The 20,200-nt window shown below is 40.7% G+C and overlaps 2 protein-coding genes across 2 annotated transcripts; one reads left to right on the top strand and one right to left on the bottom strand.

Moving 5' to 3' along the window:
• The first annotated feature begins 826 nt into the window (after nucleotides 1-826).
• LOC115799716 (highly reducing polyketide synthase sorA-like) lies at nucleotides 827-9,986 on the top strand. The gene is made up of 6 exons (XM_030756987.1): nucleotides 827-884; nucleotides 1,516-1,669; nucleotides 3,117-3,277; nucleotides 3,446-3,652; nucleotides 3,767-3,948; nucleotides 4,259-9,986. Exons 1-6 carry the CDS (start codon nucleotides 827-829, stop codon nucleotides 9,800-9,802), a joined length of 6,306 nt encoding a protein of 2,101 aa, XP_030612847.1. The 3' UTR covers nucleotides 9,803-9,986.
• A 3,036-nt stretch (nucleotides 9,987-13,022) lies between these two features.
• Nucleotides 13,023-19,981, bottom strand: pks1 (polyketide synthase 1). The gene is made up of 6 exons (XM_030757166.1): nucleotides 19,924-19,981; nucleotides 19,674-19,827; nucleotides 19,184-19,344; nucleotides 18,887-19,090; nucleotides 18,618-18,799; nucleotides 13,023-18,524 (listed from the first exon to the last, which is right to left on the bottom strand). The coding sequence occupies exons 1-6, from the start codon at nucleotides 19,979-19,981 to the stop codon at nucleotides 13,023-13,025; spliced, it is 6,261 nt and encodes a 2,086-aa protein (XP_030613026.1).
• Nucleotides 19,982-20,200: the final 219 nt, after the last annotated feature.

Genomic DNA, 20,200 nt, shown 5'->3' with positions numbered 1-20,200 from the left:
ATAATAATATTATGACATTAGCTGATGAGTGTTTTTAAATGTAACTGGGCAAAAAGGACAAATCCAAAATAATCATAATTCAAATATTTTTCATAACTTGGTTGAGACTTTTTTGCAGGCAGTGGCTGCCTTGAATCTGAAACCTGTGGACAGCACTGAAGGATCCAGTCAGGATAAGAAGAAAGTGTACCTTCTTTCAGTTCTAAAGTTTTACATATCAGGACATGATAAGAATAATCTGGTCACTAGCAGGTCTTGAATTTAGATAAATACAACCTCAGATAAACAACAATATATGTGTTTTTTTTGTTTGTTTTTTTTTCAAGGTTCAAAGTACACTTTCAGTTTATTGCGATTTGCAGGAATTGATTCTCTGGAGGTCCTGCCCACAGCATTTTAGTCGTGACTGGGATCATTGTTTGGGCCAAGTTTTAGCTGGGAGATAGAGTTCTTCACATTTGACTCCTACTTTCTGTTGATTTCCTCATTCAAGTTGGTCTAATCATTTGCAAGGCACCATAAACGTGTGCACTGAAGTCCTTCATCTCCATGGCCACGTATACTATTAATCATTAATGTTTAATACAGAAAAGAAGCTGCCTATAAGAACAGCAAGTCCAGCAGTGATACCATCACTGAGGGAAACTGCAAACTGGATGGATGTAAGGATGCACTGATGCATGACTTAACTGGACTCATTACACTGTTTTACTTAATATCTAACTCCACTTTTTTCTGCTCTGGTGTGATGGCGATGCCATGTTCATGCACTAAAGATTTACATTTTGTTTTGTTTTGTTTTGTTTTTCTCCAGTAATGTGTTAAAATGGAAGAAACTGAAGACAGCATTGCAGTGGTGGGAATTGGATGCAACTTTCCAGGGGGTAAGAAACATTTTTGGAAGTTTCTGTTTTGTGTGTTTAATAATATTTTACTAACCAATTTACCTTTCACAGATTTTTCTACCTCACATAATGGACAGCCAGGTCCTGAATTATTTTGAAAATGAAGGGTTTTTTTTTTTTGTTCAACAAAAACATTGGATTAACTTTTCTGGAATTGCAGCCATTTTAGCTCGGCTGTTTCAAAGAAAAAGTCAAACTATTGTCACAGCCTTGGCGTGTCAGTTGCATCTGTTCCACAAAAACTTGAACACTGGTCATAACTGGAGAACAATATCACCTAGGATGTCAAATTCACAACATAGAAAAGATGTTAAAGAGATGTAATGGTGGTGTGAAGAGGCAAAAATTGTGTCATTTCCCGGATTTATTATATATTGTATATTAAAAAGAGTGCAAAAATAGTTGCATAAAATTCTACTTTTTAGATCACTTTCAGAAACAGACTTACAAATCTCTAACAACCATCAGGATCAGAAAAATTAATCTCTAATTCTTCACAAAAAAAAAGTCCACTCTACGTGTTATATTATCATATTGATCTTTTAATTTTATAAAAATAAGTGCTTCTGAGCTATAAAGTATTATGTTTTTTTTTTTTTTTCCACAAAAGGCGAGGGGCTTGACAATTTCTGGAAAGTTCTGGTGAATGGGAAAAACTGTTCTGTGTCGATTCCCAGAGAGAGATTTGACTTAACCAGCTGGTATGATCCCGATGACAACAAGCCGGGTAAAACCCGGACAGCCAAGGCCGCTCTCATTGACAGGTATGGTCCTTCTGCATTATCCTATTTAGATCTCCTTATGTTTTTTACAGATATGTGTAATAGGTTTTATGTGTCAGGATAAAAGAATAATGTGGTCCCTAGCAGGTCTTTAATTCAGATAAATACAACCTCAGATAAACAACACTACATTACACTGTGTCATAACAGAAGAAGTGTGGGAACAGTTAAGTACACCCCACAATGTAGAGCCAGTTTTTGCAGCAATAACTTGAAGTTTTTTTCTGTTTTTGTTTATCAGTCTTTCGCATCCTTGTGGATGAATTTTGGTCCATTGTTCTTTACAATGTTCAAAGTACAACTGCACTTTATTGAGGGTTGATCTATGCACAGTTGTCTGGAGGTCCTGCCCACAGCATTTTAGTTGGGTTGAGGTCTGGACTTTGACTGGGCCATTGCAACATTTTTCTTTCTTTTCTTTTTCTGCCACTGTTGGAGATTTTCTTGCTGTGCTTGGGATCATTGTCCTGTTGCATGACCCAATTTGGGCAAAGCTTTCGCTGTCAGACAGATGGCCTCCCATTTGACTCTAGAATACTTTGGTATACAGAGGAGCTCATGATGGCCTCTGTGACTGCTAGGTGCTCAGACCCTGTGGCTGTAAAACAAACCCAAATCAACACCACTCCACCACCATGCTGTCGAGGTGCTGTTTGTCTAAACATTGCACAGTCTGACCTTGGAGTGAATTTGCTGGAAATCCACTCATAGGAAGATGAGCAGCTTTCTTGAATGTTCTTTCTCACTCTAGAATGATGGAATTCAAATTGTTTGATAGTTATTGCTGATGTCTTTCCTCCTTGGCATTGTGTTAAACACTCCAGATCAGCAAACTGCCAAAACCTCTTTTTTAACAGAGGTGCTCGTACTTGCTGTTGATCAGTTAATTGAGTGCATTTGATTAGCAGCACCTGCTACCTGCTTAATTTCTATGGAAGCAACAAGGACGTACTTAGTTTTTTAAAGGACAACATGATGTAATATGTCATGTGTTGTAGTTCATCTTATTTTTGCCTATTTCTGTGACCTGGTAAGGACCAAATTATATTTATTATGTCCAGATATGTAAAACCTTAGAACTGAAAGAGGGTGCACTTTCTTTTAACTATGACTGTAGGTTTCCTTCTTTAGTCTGTTTTATCTGTGCAATGTTTTTCCTTGAACTCAAGCTGCAAATCTACATTTTAATTGCTTCATTTTCCTCTTTTTTGGTGGGGTATAGTCCTAAAATTATGGACAAATCAAAAGAGTTTGTAAAATGCAGATTATAGTTTTGGACAACAGAAACAGCTTTATAGCTTTAGACTCTTCACATGCATCACGCTGTAAACACAATGCTTATATGAGCAGTAACCCAAGGAGGAAGACTTTCAGCTATACTTCAGCCCGTTGCCTGAATCTGACCTTTTTTATTTTTGAATGTTTTCAGGTTTAATGAATTTGACAACAGGTTTTTTGGCATCAGTGACAGTGAAGTGGAACAAATGGATCCTCAGCAAAAACAGCTCCTTCAGTGTGTCTACAGGGCTTTAGAAAATGCTGGAATTCCTATGGAAAAAGCCAGTGGGACCAGAACAGGAGTGTTTTTTGGTAAGACACTAAAAGCTTGTTTGCAATTTTTTTCTTTTGAGGGTTTTTTTTGTTGTTGTTGCAATGAGGAGTGGTTGATCCAAGAATTGCCATCAAAATTTAAATCCATTCAAATCATTAATTTCAAGTTATAATTACGTTACCTGTATAGTTTATGTTTCTGTATAGGAATAATGAACAGAGATTATGAAACAAATGCTGCACATGTGCACCCAAGTGTGATCAACCACTGGACCGGCACGGGGCTTGCCATGAGTATTGCAGCAAACAGAGTCTCCTATGTCTTCAACTTCACTGGACCCTCGCTGTCCTTGGACTGTGCCTGTTCTTCATCCCTTGTGGCTCTTCATCTTGCCTGTCAATCCATTAAGCATGGTCTGTATAGCACAGGAAACTTCAAATTAAGCATCAATTGAGTAACTGGTGGAAAGTACTTCTGCAGTGTTGTAGTTTATTTATGTGCCAGGATTATGTGTTTTATCTTATCAGGCGATTGTGAAATGGCTGTTTGTGGGGGGGTCAGCTGCATCTTTGAGCCAAGAGTATTTGTTGCACTCAGCAAAGCCAAGATGATCTCGCCTGATGGAACCAGCAAACCTTTTTCCAACAGAGCAGATGGATATGGCAGAGGGGAGGGATGTGGAGTAGTTCTCCTAAAGCCACTGAAAACGGTCAGAATATGCAGATTAATGATGGTGTTGCACTTCCCTCTGTTCTGTAGTGGTATTTATTCATCCAGGTTGTTCAGGCGTGAGTTGCACAGTTATATTGCCATATGGTTCAGTTCTAAGTATAATTGATCCATATGGCTACGAGGATTGATGCAAGAAGATGGAACACAGAGGGAGAAATAAACTGTAGTTGGATAATAACCACTACAAGCCAAAGTTAAGATATGTCAATTTGATTTAAGGGTGACTTGTTCTTTAATGGCATACACTTTTATTAATGCTTCATTTTCATCTTTTTGTTGCTTAACAGGCTCTTCAAGACCATGATCATATCTGGGGAATAATCAGCAAAACTGCTGTAAACCAAGATGGCCACTCCGTCACTCCAATCACCAAACCATCCATGATGCAACAAGAGGAGCTTCTCCGCAGAATCTATTCAGAGTCTGACCTTGCAAATGTCCAGTACATAGAGGCGCATGGGACTGGAACCCCAGCTGGAGACCCAACAGAGGCAAGAAGCATTTCAAACGTCATTGCCAAATCCAGACCTCCTGGTTCAAAGACACTCTGGATTGGTTCTGTGAAGAGCAACATTGGACACACAGAATCTGCAGCTGGAGTAGCTGGACTCATTAAGGTTCTCCTAATGATGAAGCATGAGACCATAGTTCCTTCAGTTTTCTACACTGATAATACTTCCAGTGTAGATGCCGCAGCACTGAACATTAAAATTCCTAAGGAAACAGAAATATGGGAATGCTCTGGTGCAAGAGTTGCAGGAGTGAACAACTTTGGCTTTGGGGGAACAAATGCACATGCTATTGTCAAACAGCACATTCAGTCATATGCTAAGCAAAAGTGTGATAAGAAGCAAGTCAAGTATTTTGTCATGTCTGCAAATTCTTCAAAATCACTTACCATGATGATGGAAGATACCATTAATCAACTAGAGGCAGAAAACAAATTTGATCTCGATTCCTTCCTCTATACATCAGCTTGCAGAAGAACCCACCAAAAACATAAATACAGAAAGGCCATCACAGTATCTTCTGTAGTCGATCTAAAAGAGAAGCTTATTGCAACTGCTGACAAAAATGTCAGTGCTTCCTACTCAAATCCAAGGTTAGTGTTTGTCTTCTGTGGAAATGGTCTCACCTACCACGGTATGTGCAAGCAGCTACTAAAAAATGAGCTGATATTCAGAGAAAAGATCAAAGAGATCAGAGAACTGTTCCAAAATTGGAGTGATCTGGACATCCTGGATACACTTGAGAGCGACTTTGAAAGCAGTGACTTCCAAAACCCAGATGTTGTCCAACCTCTCCTCTTTGCTATCCAGGTTGGGATCACAACCCTTCTCAGGCACTGGGGAGTCAAACCTGATGCAATTCTTGGACACTCTGTTGGTGAAGTGGCAGCCGCTCACTGTTCTGGCCTCTTGTCTCTGGAGGACGCAGTAAAAGTCATATATTTCCGCAGCATTCTCCAAAGAAAAGTCACTGGGGGGAAAATGCTTGTGATCAGCAACCTGGCTGTATCAGAGGCAGCTTCACTGCTCCCTCCTTACTCTGGTAAAGTTTGCTTTGCTGCATTCAACAGCCCACAGTCCTGCACCCTTTCAGGTGATGCACATGCAATTGAGCGCCTCCATAAGGAGCTAAGCAACTCTGCCAATAGTCAGAATCTGTTTCTTCGTGTGCTGGATGTCCCCGCTGCTTATCACAGCCACACGATGGACCCAATTCTACCAGACATTGTGGGAAAAATTGGCTTCTTACAGGTGAATGATCTTGACACAGAGTTGTTCTCAACAGTGACAGGCAAAGAAGTCCAGGAGGGAAATTTCTGCACAGGTGAATACTGGGCTAGAAACATTCGTGAGCCAGTTGCTTTTGAGCAGGCAGTAAAGTCAGCATCTAGAGGGAATAAGAACACAGTCTTTGTTGAGATAGGTCCAAGAAGGGCGCTGCAGAGAAACATTATGGAATCTCTGGGAAATGACACGATTGTCCTTGCCTCCGTGCAGCCAGATAAAGATCATGAATCAGTCATATCTGTTGTTTCTAAACTGTTTGAACTTGGCGTTCAGGTAGATTGGAACACCTTCTATAACGGCTATGAGACAGTGCCTCTGCCGTTCCCAAAATACCAGTTTGACTGCTCAGACAAAGATGTGATCATTGGGGCAGCACAGAATAACACAGCAAGCAATCATCCCATTCTGTGTCAGACAGGAAGTGAAAGCAATACCTTCACTTGTGATCTGAAGTCTGACTCTTCTTCCTACTTGAAAGAGCACAAGCATGGTGACATACCCATTATTCCTGGTGCTTTCTATGCTGAGTTGGGTTTAGCTGCATACATGGCCAGTGCTAAACCAAAAGTACCTCTCAGTTCATTGCAGCTCAGTGTTAATTTTCACAGTCCATTTGTTTTAACGCAGAATCCACCTGAAATGAAAGTGCAACTAGAACAAGAAGAGCAGGAAACTAGATTCACCGTTCTCTCCTCATCTGCAGTTTTTGCATCAGGCACTGTCGTTTCAAAGAAGGAGAGGCTGATTGAGGAGCAACGCATTTCACTAAGCTCCATATTCAAACGGTGCACATCTGCAGTGAGCTTTCAGGAGTTTTATGGGTATCTCTCTCAAGGTGGTTTTCAGTATGGTGACATCTTCCAAAATAAGAGGGATGTGCACTATGGAGGTGATCTGAAGGAGGCTTTTGCAGATGTCTCAGTTCCAGAAGAATTGCGGTCTCATTTGCATGACTACTGCATTCATCCTGTTTTGTTGGATTATCTGATGCAGCTTCTCCCAGTTACAGTAGAGCACATTTTCGCTGGCAGGCCAGGATTTCCTGCCAAAATAGGGAGTCTTACAGTGTTTGAACCCTTGCAAAATGAGATGATTATCTACCTGAGGGCAACTGATGTGGGCACTGATCACTTTGAGGTTTGTGGTTGCTTTGCAGACAAGGAAGGCAGAGTGTTGGTTGAGGTCAAGAACGTAACAATCAAGTACATTGGCAGTCAGTCTCATGTGGTAGATGAATACTTCTACCACAATTCCTTTAATGTTATTCCAAATAACTGCATTCCTACTCCTCCTCCAAAAGCTTTGGTATTCTGTGATCCTCTGGGGATCGCTGATGGTCTACGGAAACATTTGGACTCAGCATCTACTTACATTTCCTTCACACATGCGAAGGATATCTTGGGCAGTGGTTTTCCTTCTCTCTTGGCAAATCTTAAAATCAGAAATATTGGGAGAAAATTTGATGAGGTCTTGTTTTTGTGGGGCAAAGAAGACCTCACATTACTGTCAGCCGATGACATCCTGGAGAATCTGGCTGACTGCTGTGAGATTTTCCGCCAGATAGTTGTTGAGCTAAAGCGAATTCACTTCCCAAACTCGATTAGAGCAGTAACTTACCGTTCATCTGACATCACAGTAGACCACATAAGTCCAGATTTTGCTCTTGTTGGCATGACCCGATCATTCGCTGCAGAGATACCAGAGCTTTCTTTTCAGCTGATTGACATAAGCAGTATCTCTGCTAAGGACATTGCAGCTCTGTCTGATGTCCTTAGATCATACCCATGTAGCAAGCACCCAGAACTGGTGGTAAAAGATGGACTGGTTTTAAAACCTTCCATTGTGCGGACCCCAAAAGAAATCACTGACAATGCATTGCACACTTACACTTATACAATGTCTGAAACTTGCATTTTTCAGACAGCTGATGCTCATGAAATCACTCAACTGAGTGCTATTCGCTTTGACGAGGAGGCTGAGCCAATCGGTGACACATTCATTGAAATTCATCCCAGTAAGCTGTGTGTTCATTCTTCAGACTATTTCCCAGTCAGCTCTTCAAATCTAAACTTTGGCAAAACACTGTATTGGAACAAGCACTCTTCTCAGAAACACAAGCTGCTTGCTCTTGACTTCAGTGGTACCATCACAGCAGTTGGAAAACATGTAAGGAAATTTAAAGTGGGAGACCACATTGCATGCTGTTATCCCGTGGTGGCGGCAAGTAAGATCAGGGTGCCGCAGGATGTGTGCTACAACACCAAAAGGTTCTCGTTCCTCAAAAAAACACCCTGTGTTTCCTACTTTGTGCTAGCATGGGAAATCCTGCATCGAGCCTTACTTGGAGCCAAGCATAGTTTAAGGATCATATGCTCTGTGCCTGATTCTGCTTTAGTGAAAATCTTGGCACTTAGCTCCTGCAAATCAGGCTGGAATACTAATGTTGACACACAGTGCAATGGGACTTTTGTACATGCCAATCAGTTGGGTGCAGTTGTCATCCTGCCTCCATTTGATGAATCCCTGACTGCTAAAATTTGCAACTTTCCAGGTGTCCGACATGTTGTAATTGTATGTGAATCTCAGAAACAGGGTATTTTTGCAGAGGAACTGTCCCAAAGTGCAAAGGAAGATGTTCACATACAGACAATTCAGATGCCAGACATTTTGCAAAAGGGATTCCTGAGAACACACAGGCCATATATTTATCACTGGCTGAAGTCTTTGAACTTGAGTGGGAAATTGGCTATTGAAAGTTTTACCTTTCAGGGTGCAAAATCTGAACGCAAAAGCATTGATTCAGAAAAACCAAAATCATATTTCAACCTGAAGAAATTGGCTGTTGTGGCTTTAGATGTTAGCAGTACACTGTCTGAGATTCCACTGATCCCAACAAAAAAACAACTCTTTCAAAAGAGGGCCGTGTACGTAGTGGCAGGGGGTCTTTCTGGTCTGGGCTTTGAAACTGTTAAGTTCATCTCACAACGAGGTGGTGAACACATTGTCATTCTCTCCAGAAGCAAGCCCACACCAGAAGTGCAGCAAGAAATCCACAATGTGGAGAAACAGTGTGGAAACAGCATCACCAGCATGGAGTGTGATATATCTGTTTCTACGAATGTGCACAAGGTCATCAATGCCATTGGCCAGAAGTTCCCTGGTTGTCCAATCAGAGGTGTGTTTCACAGTGCAGTAGTTTTGCATGATGGGCTGATTGAGGCCCTCAATAGATCGCTATATGAGAAGGTTTTCAGACCAAAAGTAAACGGTGTTATGAATTTGCACCATGCAACAAAGCACTGTCCGTTAGATTACTTTGTGTGTTATTCCTCCATCTCTGCTTTCCTGGGAAACGCATCACAAACAAACTATGCTGCGGCCAACACATTTCTCGATCTGTTCTGTCAATACAGGCACAAACTCGGCCTGCCTGGGCAGTCTATCAACTGGGGAGCGCTGAACCTCGGTCTGCTCTTAAACAAAGAACATTTCCAGCGTTTTCTGGAGGCAAAGGGAATGATGGTTTTAGATGTGGCTGAGATTTATCAAAGCTTGGAGCAATGCCTCGTGCTCAACCGACCCCAGCAAGCTGTTTGCAGGTTTCACTTCAGAAACATCAGGTACAACGTCCTCTCGCAAAATAAAGCCTTGACCATGCGTCTGTCAGCAGTAGTCGAAACAGCCTTTCAAAAATCTAAAGAGACTGATTTTCAAAATAAAGAAGTCGTCTCTGTCTCACCAAAAGTATATGTGGTCTCTCTACTTAGTGAGACCATTGGCATGGACCAGCGTGAGCTGAAAGATGATTTACCTCTTTCGTCCTTAGGCATTGACTCCATGCAGGCTATGACTCTGCAGAATCTGATCTTTCAGGGGAGAGGTGTGAATGTGCCTCTGGTGAAATTGTTGGATCCCAATGCGACTGTTGCAACAGTGGTAGCTCTACTCGATGAAGGGGCTGAAGATGAAAGTGTCAGTGAAAACCAAGAGTCTCTTGCAGTTGAAGAGAGAGGTTATGTTTCTACTAGATTGTGAAAAACTCCAATGCAGATATTATTGTAGCATAAACAGAATTGGCCATCAGAACACGATATATACTTTACACTCAGAACAAATGAGGAGATGCACACTGTTATAAAACAAACTTCTTATGTTATTGTAACTTGTTTATAGTATACTTTGCATTCTTTTTTCTACATATTTTTGGATTTTGGTTGATTTTTGCAGTACACTTTTTGTAACCAAACACCATGTATTTGACTCACTTTTTGGAAGTTTTCAAAAGATATTTTGTATCACAGATTTACTCATTGATATAATACAGCATTGCCACTGTACACATAACTCTTGATCAATGCTTTTACTACTAAATTATGTAACGTAAGTGCCTTCATTAGTATTTTTTTTGTTGTTGTTGTTGTTTAAATAAATGTTTTATTGGTATATTGGTCTTGTCATGTCTGTCACTGGGTTCTGTCCATCTACTACTGCTTGATTTATATGAACCCTTTACTGCTGAGTTCTTGTCACTGTTAGCTGATTCATTCTAACTGTCAAATTCATGACTGTGATAGAAAAAAAAGCATGTGATATGGTATTTGAGCATGTCCCATAAATGTTAAAATTACAGCATGTATGATTACTGAGCTTTTTGGTTTCTGACCACAAGTTTATCATATCATATCATATGGATAAGGTCATTGTCCTCCTGGAGGATACTGCTCCCAAAAACATTCATAAGTTGTAAAAAAATTAAATAAAATCTGACATCAAAAATGGACATAAAGATACACATCTCTGAAGATTTAAGTCAAGTCAAGTCAAGTCAAGTTTATTTATAAAGCACATTTAAAACAACGACGTTGACCAAAGTGCTGTACAAGATCTATAACCCCAAGGACTATACTAAATAAAAAATATAATAATACATAAAAAAAAAATAATATAAAGAAAAATAAATAAATAAATAAAATAAAATAAAATAAAAACATTTAAAACAAAGACCATAAAAATACCATAAAACAATCATCTAAAAGGAGGTAGCACTGCAGCCAAATGCCAAGGAAAAGAAATGTGTTTTTAATAAAGATTTAAATGTGTGTATTGTCTGAGCTGTGCGTATATGGAGAGGTAGATCATTCCATAGCTTTGGTGCTGCTGCTGCAAAAGCTCGATCACCTCTCTGTTTTAGTCTGGTTTTAGGCCTCTGTAAGAGCAGCTGGTTAGATGACCTCAAAGCTCTAACAAGGGTGTGACTGTGAAGCAGCTCAGACAGATACAAAGGTGCCAGTCCATTTAAGGCTTTAAAAGTAAGCAATAAAATCTTAAAATTGATTCTTAAATGGACAGGGAGCCAGTGAAGGGATGACAGGACCGGGGTAATGTGTTCATGCTTTTTTATACCAGTTAAAAGACGAGCTGCCGCATTCTGGACTACCTGCAGGCGGCGCACAGATGATTGATCTATGCCAAAATACAGAGAATTACAGTAGTCCAGGCGGGAAATAATAAAAGCATGAATAACTTTTTCCAGGTCCTTCTGTGGGAGATAAGGTTTTACCTTGGCAATGACTCTAAGTTGGTAAAAACTGATTTTAGTAACAGCACTTACTTGCTTCTCCATTTTAAAACTGCTATCTAAAATGACACCCAGATTTTTTACAGCATCACGACAGTGACGAGCCAAATGACTCGGAGTGCCAGAGGAGTTGCTTGAGGGGTCAGATTTACCAAAGATGTATTTAAGAAAATAAATCTTTCTTTTCCTCTTTGTCCACCTCTAAAAGGTTTCCCAAAGCTCATGTATCAAGCCTTTATTATCTTTTTTCTTCTTCTTTTTTTTTTTTTGGTTTTGTGACACAGAAAAGGGCAAATTTAGTAAGGTTAATGTGTTTATTTACAAAAAACATTCAGGTAACTAGCATACTACATAAACCACTTCTAACTGGCACAGTCATTCCAATATGTAAAGCTTTTACTGCCCCAAATCATCTATGTTTTATACTTGAGTACTTTTGGTTTTAAAGGTCAAGACATGTAGGTTAATTTAGATTTTTAATTTAGTTATGTATATATAGGAATTACATGTGTGACTATTTCATAAGCAGTGCTATGTCAGCTTTAAATATCACGACAATGGCCCATGAAAAGGGGTACAGCAGCATTAGAATACTATGATAAACAGGCACAAACAACATCAAGCTTTTACTGTACAACAACAAATAAAGCTGTCTTCTCAGAGCACATCTTGTACAGAGAGAGAGTACAGAGAGAATGTGACTGTAACACTCATAGGGTCCATTTTTTAATAAAAGGAATTGAGGAAACAGATGTAATTGTTTATTTTTTCCTGATTTTTAACTGTAGTCAAATACCTTTCTGTAAGCATAGATAACATCATGCAACAATTTACAGCATTCAATAGTTTGATTTCAAACAAATAAGAAGCAGCACTTTTTTTAGCAGCAACTATCTGACATTGGTCACCATCAACAACCACAGCTAGCTGCTTTTTAAGCTATATCCATATGTACATGGGTATTTTTTAAAATGAGGACTTCTCCATTTTTGTTTTGAAATTTCTCTCTGTCCACATGAAGACACAAATCATTGTCAGACACTGTCAGTAGTATGCCAAAGCATCAGCTGACCCGTATGGAAATGTTAGTGAATCAGAAGCCTGCAAACAATAACACAGCAATGTCTGGCATCAAAAAAGGAAATAAAGGTGCACATCTTTGAAGTTGCAAGAAAAAAAATCTTTGTTTTCCTTGTGGAAAAGGTTTTCCAAAGCTCAGTTTTCAGTTACCTAAAAGCTATGCATGTGTGGACAAAAAAAAAAAAAAAGCAGGTGTTATGGAGCGAGCATGCACTGTACTAAAACCTTAAATAACAAATTAGCATCATTAGGAGAATTTTAACATTGTACGGAAAATTTTACTTCCCTGGAAGACAACTTAAAGGACTTTAGCATCATTTAATTTAATTTTTATATTTACAACCCTGAAAAGGATAAGTGGAAGAGAATGGATGGATGGATGGATGGATGGATGGATGGATGGATGGATGGATGGATGATAAATGTGGAAAAGTAAAATAAAATATGGGGTTTGCTTGTCTAGAAGAGGGTGTAAATAAATATTTTAGCTGGTTAGCTCCATTCGCTCTTCTATCTTTGAGACTGGGGTCTATTTCGCAAGCTTAAATAGTAACTATTCAGGTAAAATGGCATCGGTTGCAATAAAATGTCTTTCAATTATCCACTGTTCAACACAAGCGTTACCAAAGTGGCAAGTGTACTGTTGGGGTCCAATATTATAACCAAAGGAACATTTACTCCTGTCTCCTGAAAAATCTTGTTCTGCAAAGTCATTGCTAACATCGAGTCAATCCCCAAAGCACACAAATTGGACTCATGATCCAGTTCATCTGCACTTACATTGGCTATTTCACTCACAATATTCTTCACACATTCATTTGCGGAAGTCAAATAGTGAACTTTGGGTTTGTTATGTATTTCATCTTTGAGCTCCATTTCCACACAAGCTGACAGACGTTCTCTGAGAGATGCATTTTGTGAAAGAACATGGAGACTGAGATTTTTAAAGTTCAATTTGCATATTACTTGTTGCGGTCTGTTCATCAAAAGACTCTGTTTAAGTGCCTCGTGAACCTCACAAACATCCATTATCATCATCCCCTTTGCCTCCAGGAACTTTTGTAAATGGTCTTTGTGCAGCAGCAGACCAAGGTTCAAAGGACCCCAGTTGATGGACTGTGCAGCCAGCCCGAGGTTTCTCCGATAATGGCAGAACATGTCGAGGAAAGAATTGGCTGCTGCATAGTTACATTGTGAGGCACTGCCGATGATTGATGAGATGGAAGAGTAGCACACAAAGAAGTCCAGTTTGTTGTGAAGTGTTGCATAGTGAAGATTCAAAGCACCACCGACTTTGGGCTGCAGCACCTTTCTGAAGAGAGACTCATCAAGTGATTCAAGGAGTGCATCATGCAACACTGCAGCACTGTGAAACACTCCTTTGATGGGGCAAGAAGGGAATGTTTCCCCAATTTTTGAGATTGCATTGACTACCTGCATCATCACAGAAACATCACATTGGATGTTTATGATAGCAACCCCGTATCTTTTCTGGAGCAGATCCATGTTGAGCTGCGTTGTATCAGAAGGTTTGCTTCTTGACAGTGTTGCAATACAACCTCCACCATTGTAGGCAAGGAACTTAACTGTCTCAAGTCCCAACCCAGACAGCCCTCCAGTTACGATATAAACACAGCTTTGTTTAAAGATTTGTCCAGGTGTTGCAAGCAAAGGGATTTCAGATCCAAGGCTATGAGATTCTCCATGGGTTAAAACCACTTGCTGCACTGTGTTTGTTGTGAAATAGGACTCAGAAATTGTAGTAGACTGGGGCTTTTTTGTGCCTGATAACAGATATACCTCCCTTCTTAGAGGTAGAGATCCTGTATCAAAGCCTAACGATGTTAACCAGTTGCAGATATCTCTGTTTCGTGCTTGTAGATTGGCTTTCTGGAGAACATAAGCTACATCGAGTTTATGCACATGAATGTGTTCACTCTTCAATGTAAACATTCTTGCAGAGACTGAGGGTGACATGTGACTGCTAAACACAAAAATGATGTGTTTCTCAAAGCCACCACTGTCATGCACCCCCAGCCAAGAGTCAACAAATGGTGGCAGGAGAACGAATGCATGACACTCATCAAAATGTGGCGATTCTCCTTTGAAATGTGGCTGAGAGGAAACATTCCAGCCGGACCTGGACGCTGTGAGAGCCAGAACCTTCGTCAGAGCAGAGGCTGAGTTTGAGGAGACAATAGTCAGCTTTCTGTGCCGTTTTTTCACTTCAGACAGAATTCTCTGCAGAACCTCCCACGCCAATATGAAGTACGACACACATGGAGTCTCTTTTAGAAACGGAAGCGTCTTCGTGCCGTAGCACACTGCTTCAGGAATTACAATCTTTGCAGTGGCAACAACTGGATAACATGACGCAATGTGGTCTCCAGGTCTCAAATTCGTGACACCTTTCCCAACAGCAGTGACGATGCCGCTGAAATCTAGAGCCAGAAGTTTGTGATTCTTTGATGGATGCTTGCTCCAGTACATTGTCTTGCCAAAGATCAGATGAGAAGTGGTCACAGGGAAGTAATTTGATGAATGCATGCAAATGTTGGTTAGCTGGATTTCAACTGACTTCTCTTGGATCTCTTGGAAACATTTTCCATTAGTGTCACGGTGGGTGGCAGACAAATGAGCCATACTGTATGGATCAGTAGAATGTAGAACAAAGTCTCTTGGATTCACTGAGTGTGCATCACCCTCAAACAAAGCTTTATCCCTAAATGGGGTTCTTGCTATTCTTGTTGCTGATGCTTCCCCTTTACTGATCCTGACCTCTTGGTGTTTGCAGGTGTTTATTACCTGAGCGAGTGTTTGAAAGTTTTCACTGGTCACAGAAGCAAGGTCAATCAGCTGAAAATAAAGATCTGCCATCTCTGCTGCACAACCCCTGACCACACCAGAAAGCACAAAACCAGGACTAACATGGTCCACGGTCATTTCTGATGATCTGTAAGTAATGACATGGACAGAGCGTGAGCGTTTAATCTCTTTCACAGCCAGAACAATGTGGCGAAATATCTCACAGCAAGCCACCAAGCAATCCAGCATCTTCTCAGGTGACAGATGAGTGAGGTTATCTGCACCCCAGAGGAAGAGAACTTTTTCCAGCGCCACGCTGCTGGTGAGAGAGTGGAACAATAGATTTCGAACTTGGTCTCCCTTCCATTGCTCTTTGCTCTCCACAATGATTGACTCTGGGTGCAAATATGGCCTGAGTCTTTTGGCAATGCAGAAGTTATCTTCAAAAACAACTGCTCTGATTTTGTCATTTTGCAAGTGTCCTTCAGCACTAACTGCAGTTGCTTCATTTTGGAAGAACAGCGACTGGGAAACATTTGAGGTGCGGCCCAAGAATGAAATCCTGACCCCCTTAAGTTCCACTAATACATTTCCCTCTCTTGTGGAAAAGCAACCACACACTTCAAGAAAGTCTGGAGTCTCTTGAGTTGCTCGCAAGTACATGACCATTTCCTCCTGCAGTGGTCCTGATATGGCTATACTTGTAATCCCTGAAGGGAATCCCTGCTTGACTGTTAGCTGCCCCATTGCTACCACAGCAGTCATTTGCAGAAAACAGTCAAGTAGCACAGGATGAATAAAATAATCATGAAGATGATTCAGAAGTTTGCCAGGGACTTGAATTACCATCGCAGCTTCCTTGAATTCATCACCAAAATGCAGATTATCAAGTTGTTTGAAGAGAGGGCCATACTCAAATCCTGCCTGAGAAAGAACTGAATAAATCTCCTTTCTTGTCCAAACCAACTGGCACCTTTCGAATATCATTCGAGGACAAACGTTTGATTCTTCTAACAACGGCTTGCTATCTGTACACCTGTATGCTCCAGAGGCATGTGTTGCAACAGAGGACTGCATTTTAAATGATCCCTCCTTCTCTCCATGTTCTACTGTCACTTTCAGCTGTTGACAGTGTGAGCTGAGTGCAAACACAGTCTCAAATCTAACACTGAGGCAGAGCTGGGAAATCGTTTTTCTTGGCTTCAGGCTTGCCATCACCGAGGCAAAAGCTAGTTCAACGTAAAATGCACCAGGCACAATTGAAGTGCTGTTGTTTTTATGTTCCCAAAGATATGGCACAGTCTCCGAAGAGAGGTTACTCACAAACTCTTTGTTATCCCTCTTTATTTGGGATATGAGCGTATGGGGAGTAAAGGAAGATGATTTGTCACCTTTTCGCAGTGCTTCAAAATTTAATTCTTTCTTTGTGTTGTCAAACTGATAGACTGGAATCGCTGTGGGGAATGTCTCGCAACCCCTGTAAAGCTGCTGCCAGTCAACATTAATGCCAAGTTCAAACAGCTTTGCCACTGTGAAGAGGATTGTGTCATAATCCTTCTCAGGGTTTGCAGTGGAAAGAACTAAGGTACCATTGCCCAGAGTCTCACATATGTTTCTCTGGAGAGCCCTGCGAGGTCCAATCTCTACAAAGACCACATTTCCTCTGGTTGGTTTGTCTTTGGTGGCAGCACGTAGTGTTTGTTCAAATAAAACAGGCTCTCTGATGTTCTTGACCCAGTATGTGCCAGAGCTGAAATCGCCATTTGAACACTTGTCTCCAGTCACTGTTGAAAAAAGTTTGCACTCCATGGGGTTGGTTTCTAAAACATCTATGCTTCTCTTAATGTCATCTAGTACTGGATCCATCATATGGCTGTGGTAGGCTGCTGGAACATCTAAGACATGGAAGAAGAGATTGTCACCTTTAAACAGGCTCTTCAGCTTCTCATGGAGGATGTCCACAGCTTCAGCGTCTCCTGACAGAGTGCAGGATCGAGGGCTGTTGAAAGCAGCTACACTAATTTTCCCAGAAAAGACAGGAAGAATTTCTAACACTTTTTCTACATCCACATTGCCAACCACAAGCATTTTCCCTCCTTTGACTTTGCCCTGGAGAGTACTGCGGTGATACAACACTTTGACAGCATCATTCAGAGACAAGAGGCCTGAGCAGTGAGCGGCAGCAACCTCTCCAACCGAGTGGCCAAGCATGGCATCAGGTTTGATACCCCAGTGCTTCAGGAGAGCGGTAATGCTGATCTGAATCGCAAATAGAAGAGGCTGGACAACATTTGGCTCATCGAAATCACTGGTATCATACTCATCAAGCCATTTACTCATGCTGATAGAGCTGTGACTCTGGAACAGATTCTCAACTTCTCTAACTTTATCTCTGAAAACAGGAAAGTGACTCATTAGCTGCTTGCACATCCCCTTGTATGCAACCCCATTTCCACAAAACACAAAGACCACCTGGATGTTAGACCTTACTGACTTGACCTTTGTTTTCACTGCAGATGTTAGCTGCTGTTCTAAATTTGAGAGAGAAGATGTTAAGAAGGCCTTCCTATATTTGTGTTTGTAATGACTTCTTCTGCATGCTGATGTGTATGAGAGTGCCTGCAAGTCAGCTGATTGGTTCCTGGAAAGCCTCTCACAGGTGTCAGTGATGGACAGGATTAATGATTTCTCAGATGCTGCAGATATGACAAAGACCTTTGGACAGCTTTTTGATGTCTGGGCGGGAATTGTGGTATTTTTATACTGTTTTACAATCACATGTGCATTTGTACCTCCAAACCCAAAGCTGTTGACCCCAGCTACCCTTCCCGGTGACCCATTTGTCTCCCACCTCACAGATTTAGTTGGAATGCTCAGATTCAGGGCTTTTGCATCTATACTTGCACTATCTTCAGAGTAGAAAACTGAGGGAACAATAGTGCCATACTTCATCATCAGGAGTACCTTAATGAGTCCAGCCACTCCAGCCGCAGATTCCGTGTGTCCAATGTTGCCCTTCAGAGAACCAATCAGCAATGTCTCTGCAGCAGGACGCATGGATTTAGCTATGACATTCGAGATGCTTCCAGCCTCTGTTGGGTCTCCAGCTAGGGTTCCCGTCCCATGTGCCTCTATGTACTGGACATTGACGATGTCAGACTTGGAGTAGATTCTTCTCAGCAGCTCTTCTTGTTGAACCATGGATGGTTTGGTGATTGGAGTGACGGAGCGCCCATCTTGATTGACTGCCGTTTTGCTGATAATACCCCATATTTTGTTGCAGTCTTTTATGGCCTTTACACAGAAAGTCACATCATTAGAAGAATGTATCTGTATTACATACAACTATTTGACATGAAAAGTTTAGAAAACAAATCATCAGCTTACATGTTTCAAAGGTTTGAGAAGTACTACACCACAGCCTTCTCCTCTGCCATAGCCATCTGCATGGGTCGAGAAGGGTTTGCTCGTTCCTTCAGGTGAAATCATCTTTGCCTTGCTGAGAGCAATAAATACTCTCGGCTCAATTATGCAATTGACTCCTCCACATAGTGCCATTTCACAGTCTCCTGGTTGAAAGAAAAGTCATTTAATAATACATTTTTGCATATATCATCCAATAGTTGACTTTCTTACAGCCAAATACAAGATACTACCTTGTTTTATAGCCTGGCAGGCTACATGAAGAGCCACCAAAGATGAGGAGCAGGCGCTGTCGATGGCAAAAGATGGGCCAGTCAGATTGAAGGTGAAGGAAATTCTGTTAGCTGCAATGCTCATGGCTGTCCCAGTGCCGTTGTAGTGGGTTATTGTGTCAGGACTATTATTTCTGAGCATCTCGTAATCCCTGTTCATAAGCCCTGCAGCACAATCACAATCAAAATATGCTTACTATTACTGTATTTTTAAATCAGGCTTAGCATTTTAAATGTAACAGACAAATGTGGGAGCACCTATGTAGACACCAGTTCTGCTTCCACTGATGCGTTCCATGGCTATTCCTGCGTCTTCTAACGCCCTGTATGTACACTGCAGAAGAAGTTTCTGCTGAGGGTCCATGAAGTCAGCCTCCACTTCAGTAATACCAAAAAACTTGTAATCAAACTCATTAAACCTAGAATATAAAATAAGTTCATTACATATGTGGTTGAGTGTTTATACACAAACAATATCATCAAAGTTTACAAATTATTAGTAATTAGAAAAGCTTGTAAATCCGTTAATTTAATGTGTTGCATCGTTAATGTGTAACAATTAATTGCTAATAAATAGATAAACTGCTGACACTTAAAGCAATATCATATATACGATAATAATAATAATTAGCAAATACGTCATTATCATTTAATTTTTTGTTAACAATTTAATAACAAATTAAAAATCAATTTATCATTTCTTAACAGTGGTTATGAAGTGTCCTGCCTAAAATGTTATGAAGCTCACCCTTCTATTAGAGCTGCTTTGGTCGTCTGCATCTTCCCAGGTTTATCATTTTCTGCATCATACCAAAAAGTGGTGTCAAACCTCTCAGCTGGAATCTCCACCACACAGTTCTTTCCCTCCAACAGAACTCTCCAAAAGCTGTCCACCCCCTCACCTGAAATAAAAAAGAATCACAACAACCTGAGTATAATTTCTCTCAAAATTTAGACAACTGGAGGAAAAAAAAAAATGCTGAGAAATGAAGTCCTACCTCCGGGGAAATTGCATCCAATCCCAATAACGGCTATGTCATCCTCAGCATTCTCCATTGCTCCTTTGAGGCAATCACAAGGTTGTTCTGAGAGCTAAAATACAAAATGAAATTACAAGCTTCTTCATAGTAGCTGCTTCTTTGGTCAGAACTGGTGATGCTGTGCTTGTGCAGCCTTTTTTAAATAATGGGCTGGGCCAAAGAGAAGAGACAAAAGGACAGTGTCTTGGCTTCTTAGCCTCTCAGTCTTCTGGAACTCATTAAACTAATGATAGGT

This window comes from Archocentrus centrarchus, chromosome 20 (genome assembly GCF_007364275.1).
Source record: "Archocentrus centrarchus isolate MPI-CPG fArcCen1 chromosome 20, fArcCen1, whole genome shotgun sequence".
Lineage (NCBI taxonomy): Eukaryota > Metazoa > Chordata > Actinopteri > Cichliformes > Cichlidae > Archocentrus > Archocentrus centrarchus.
Note: the sequence above shows the minus strand (reverse complement) of the source record. Positions and strands in the feature narration are given on the sequence as shown.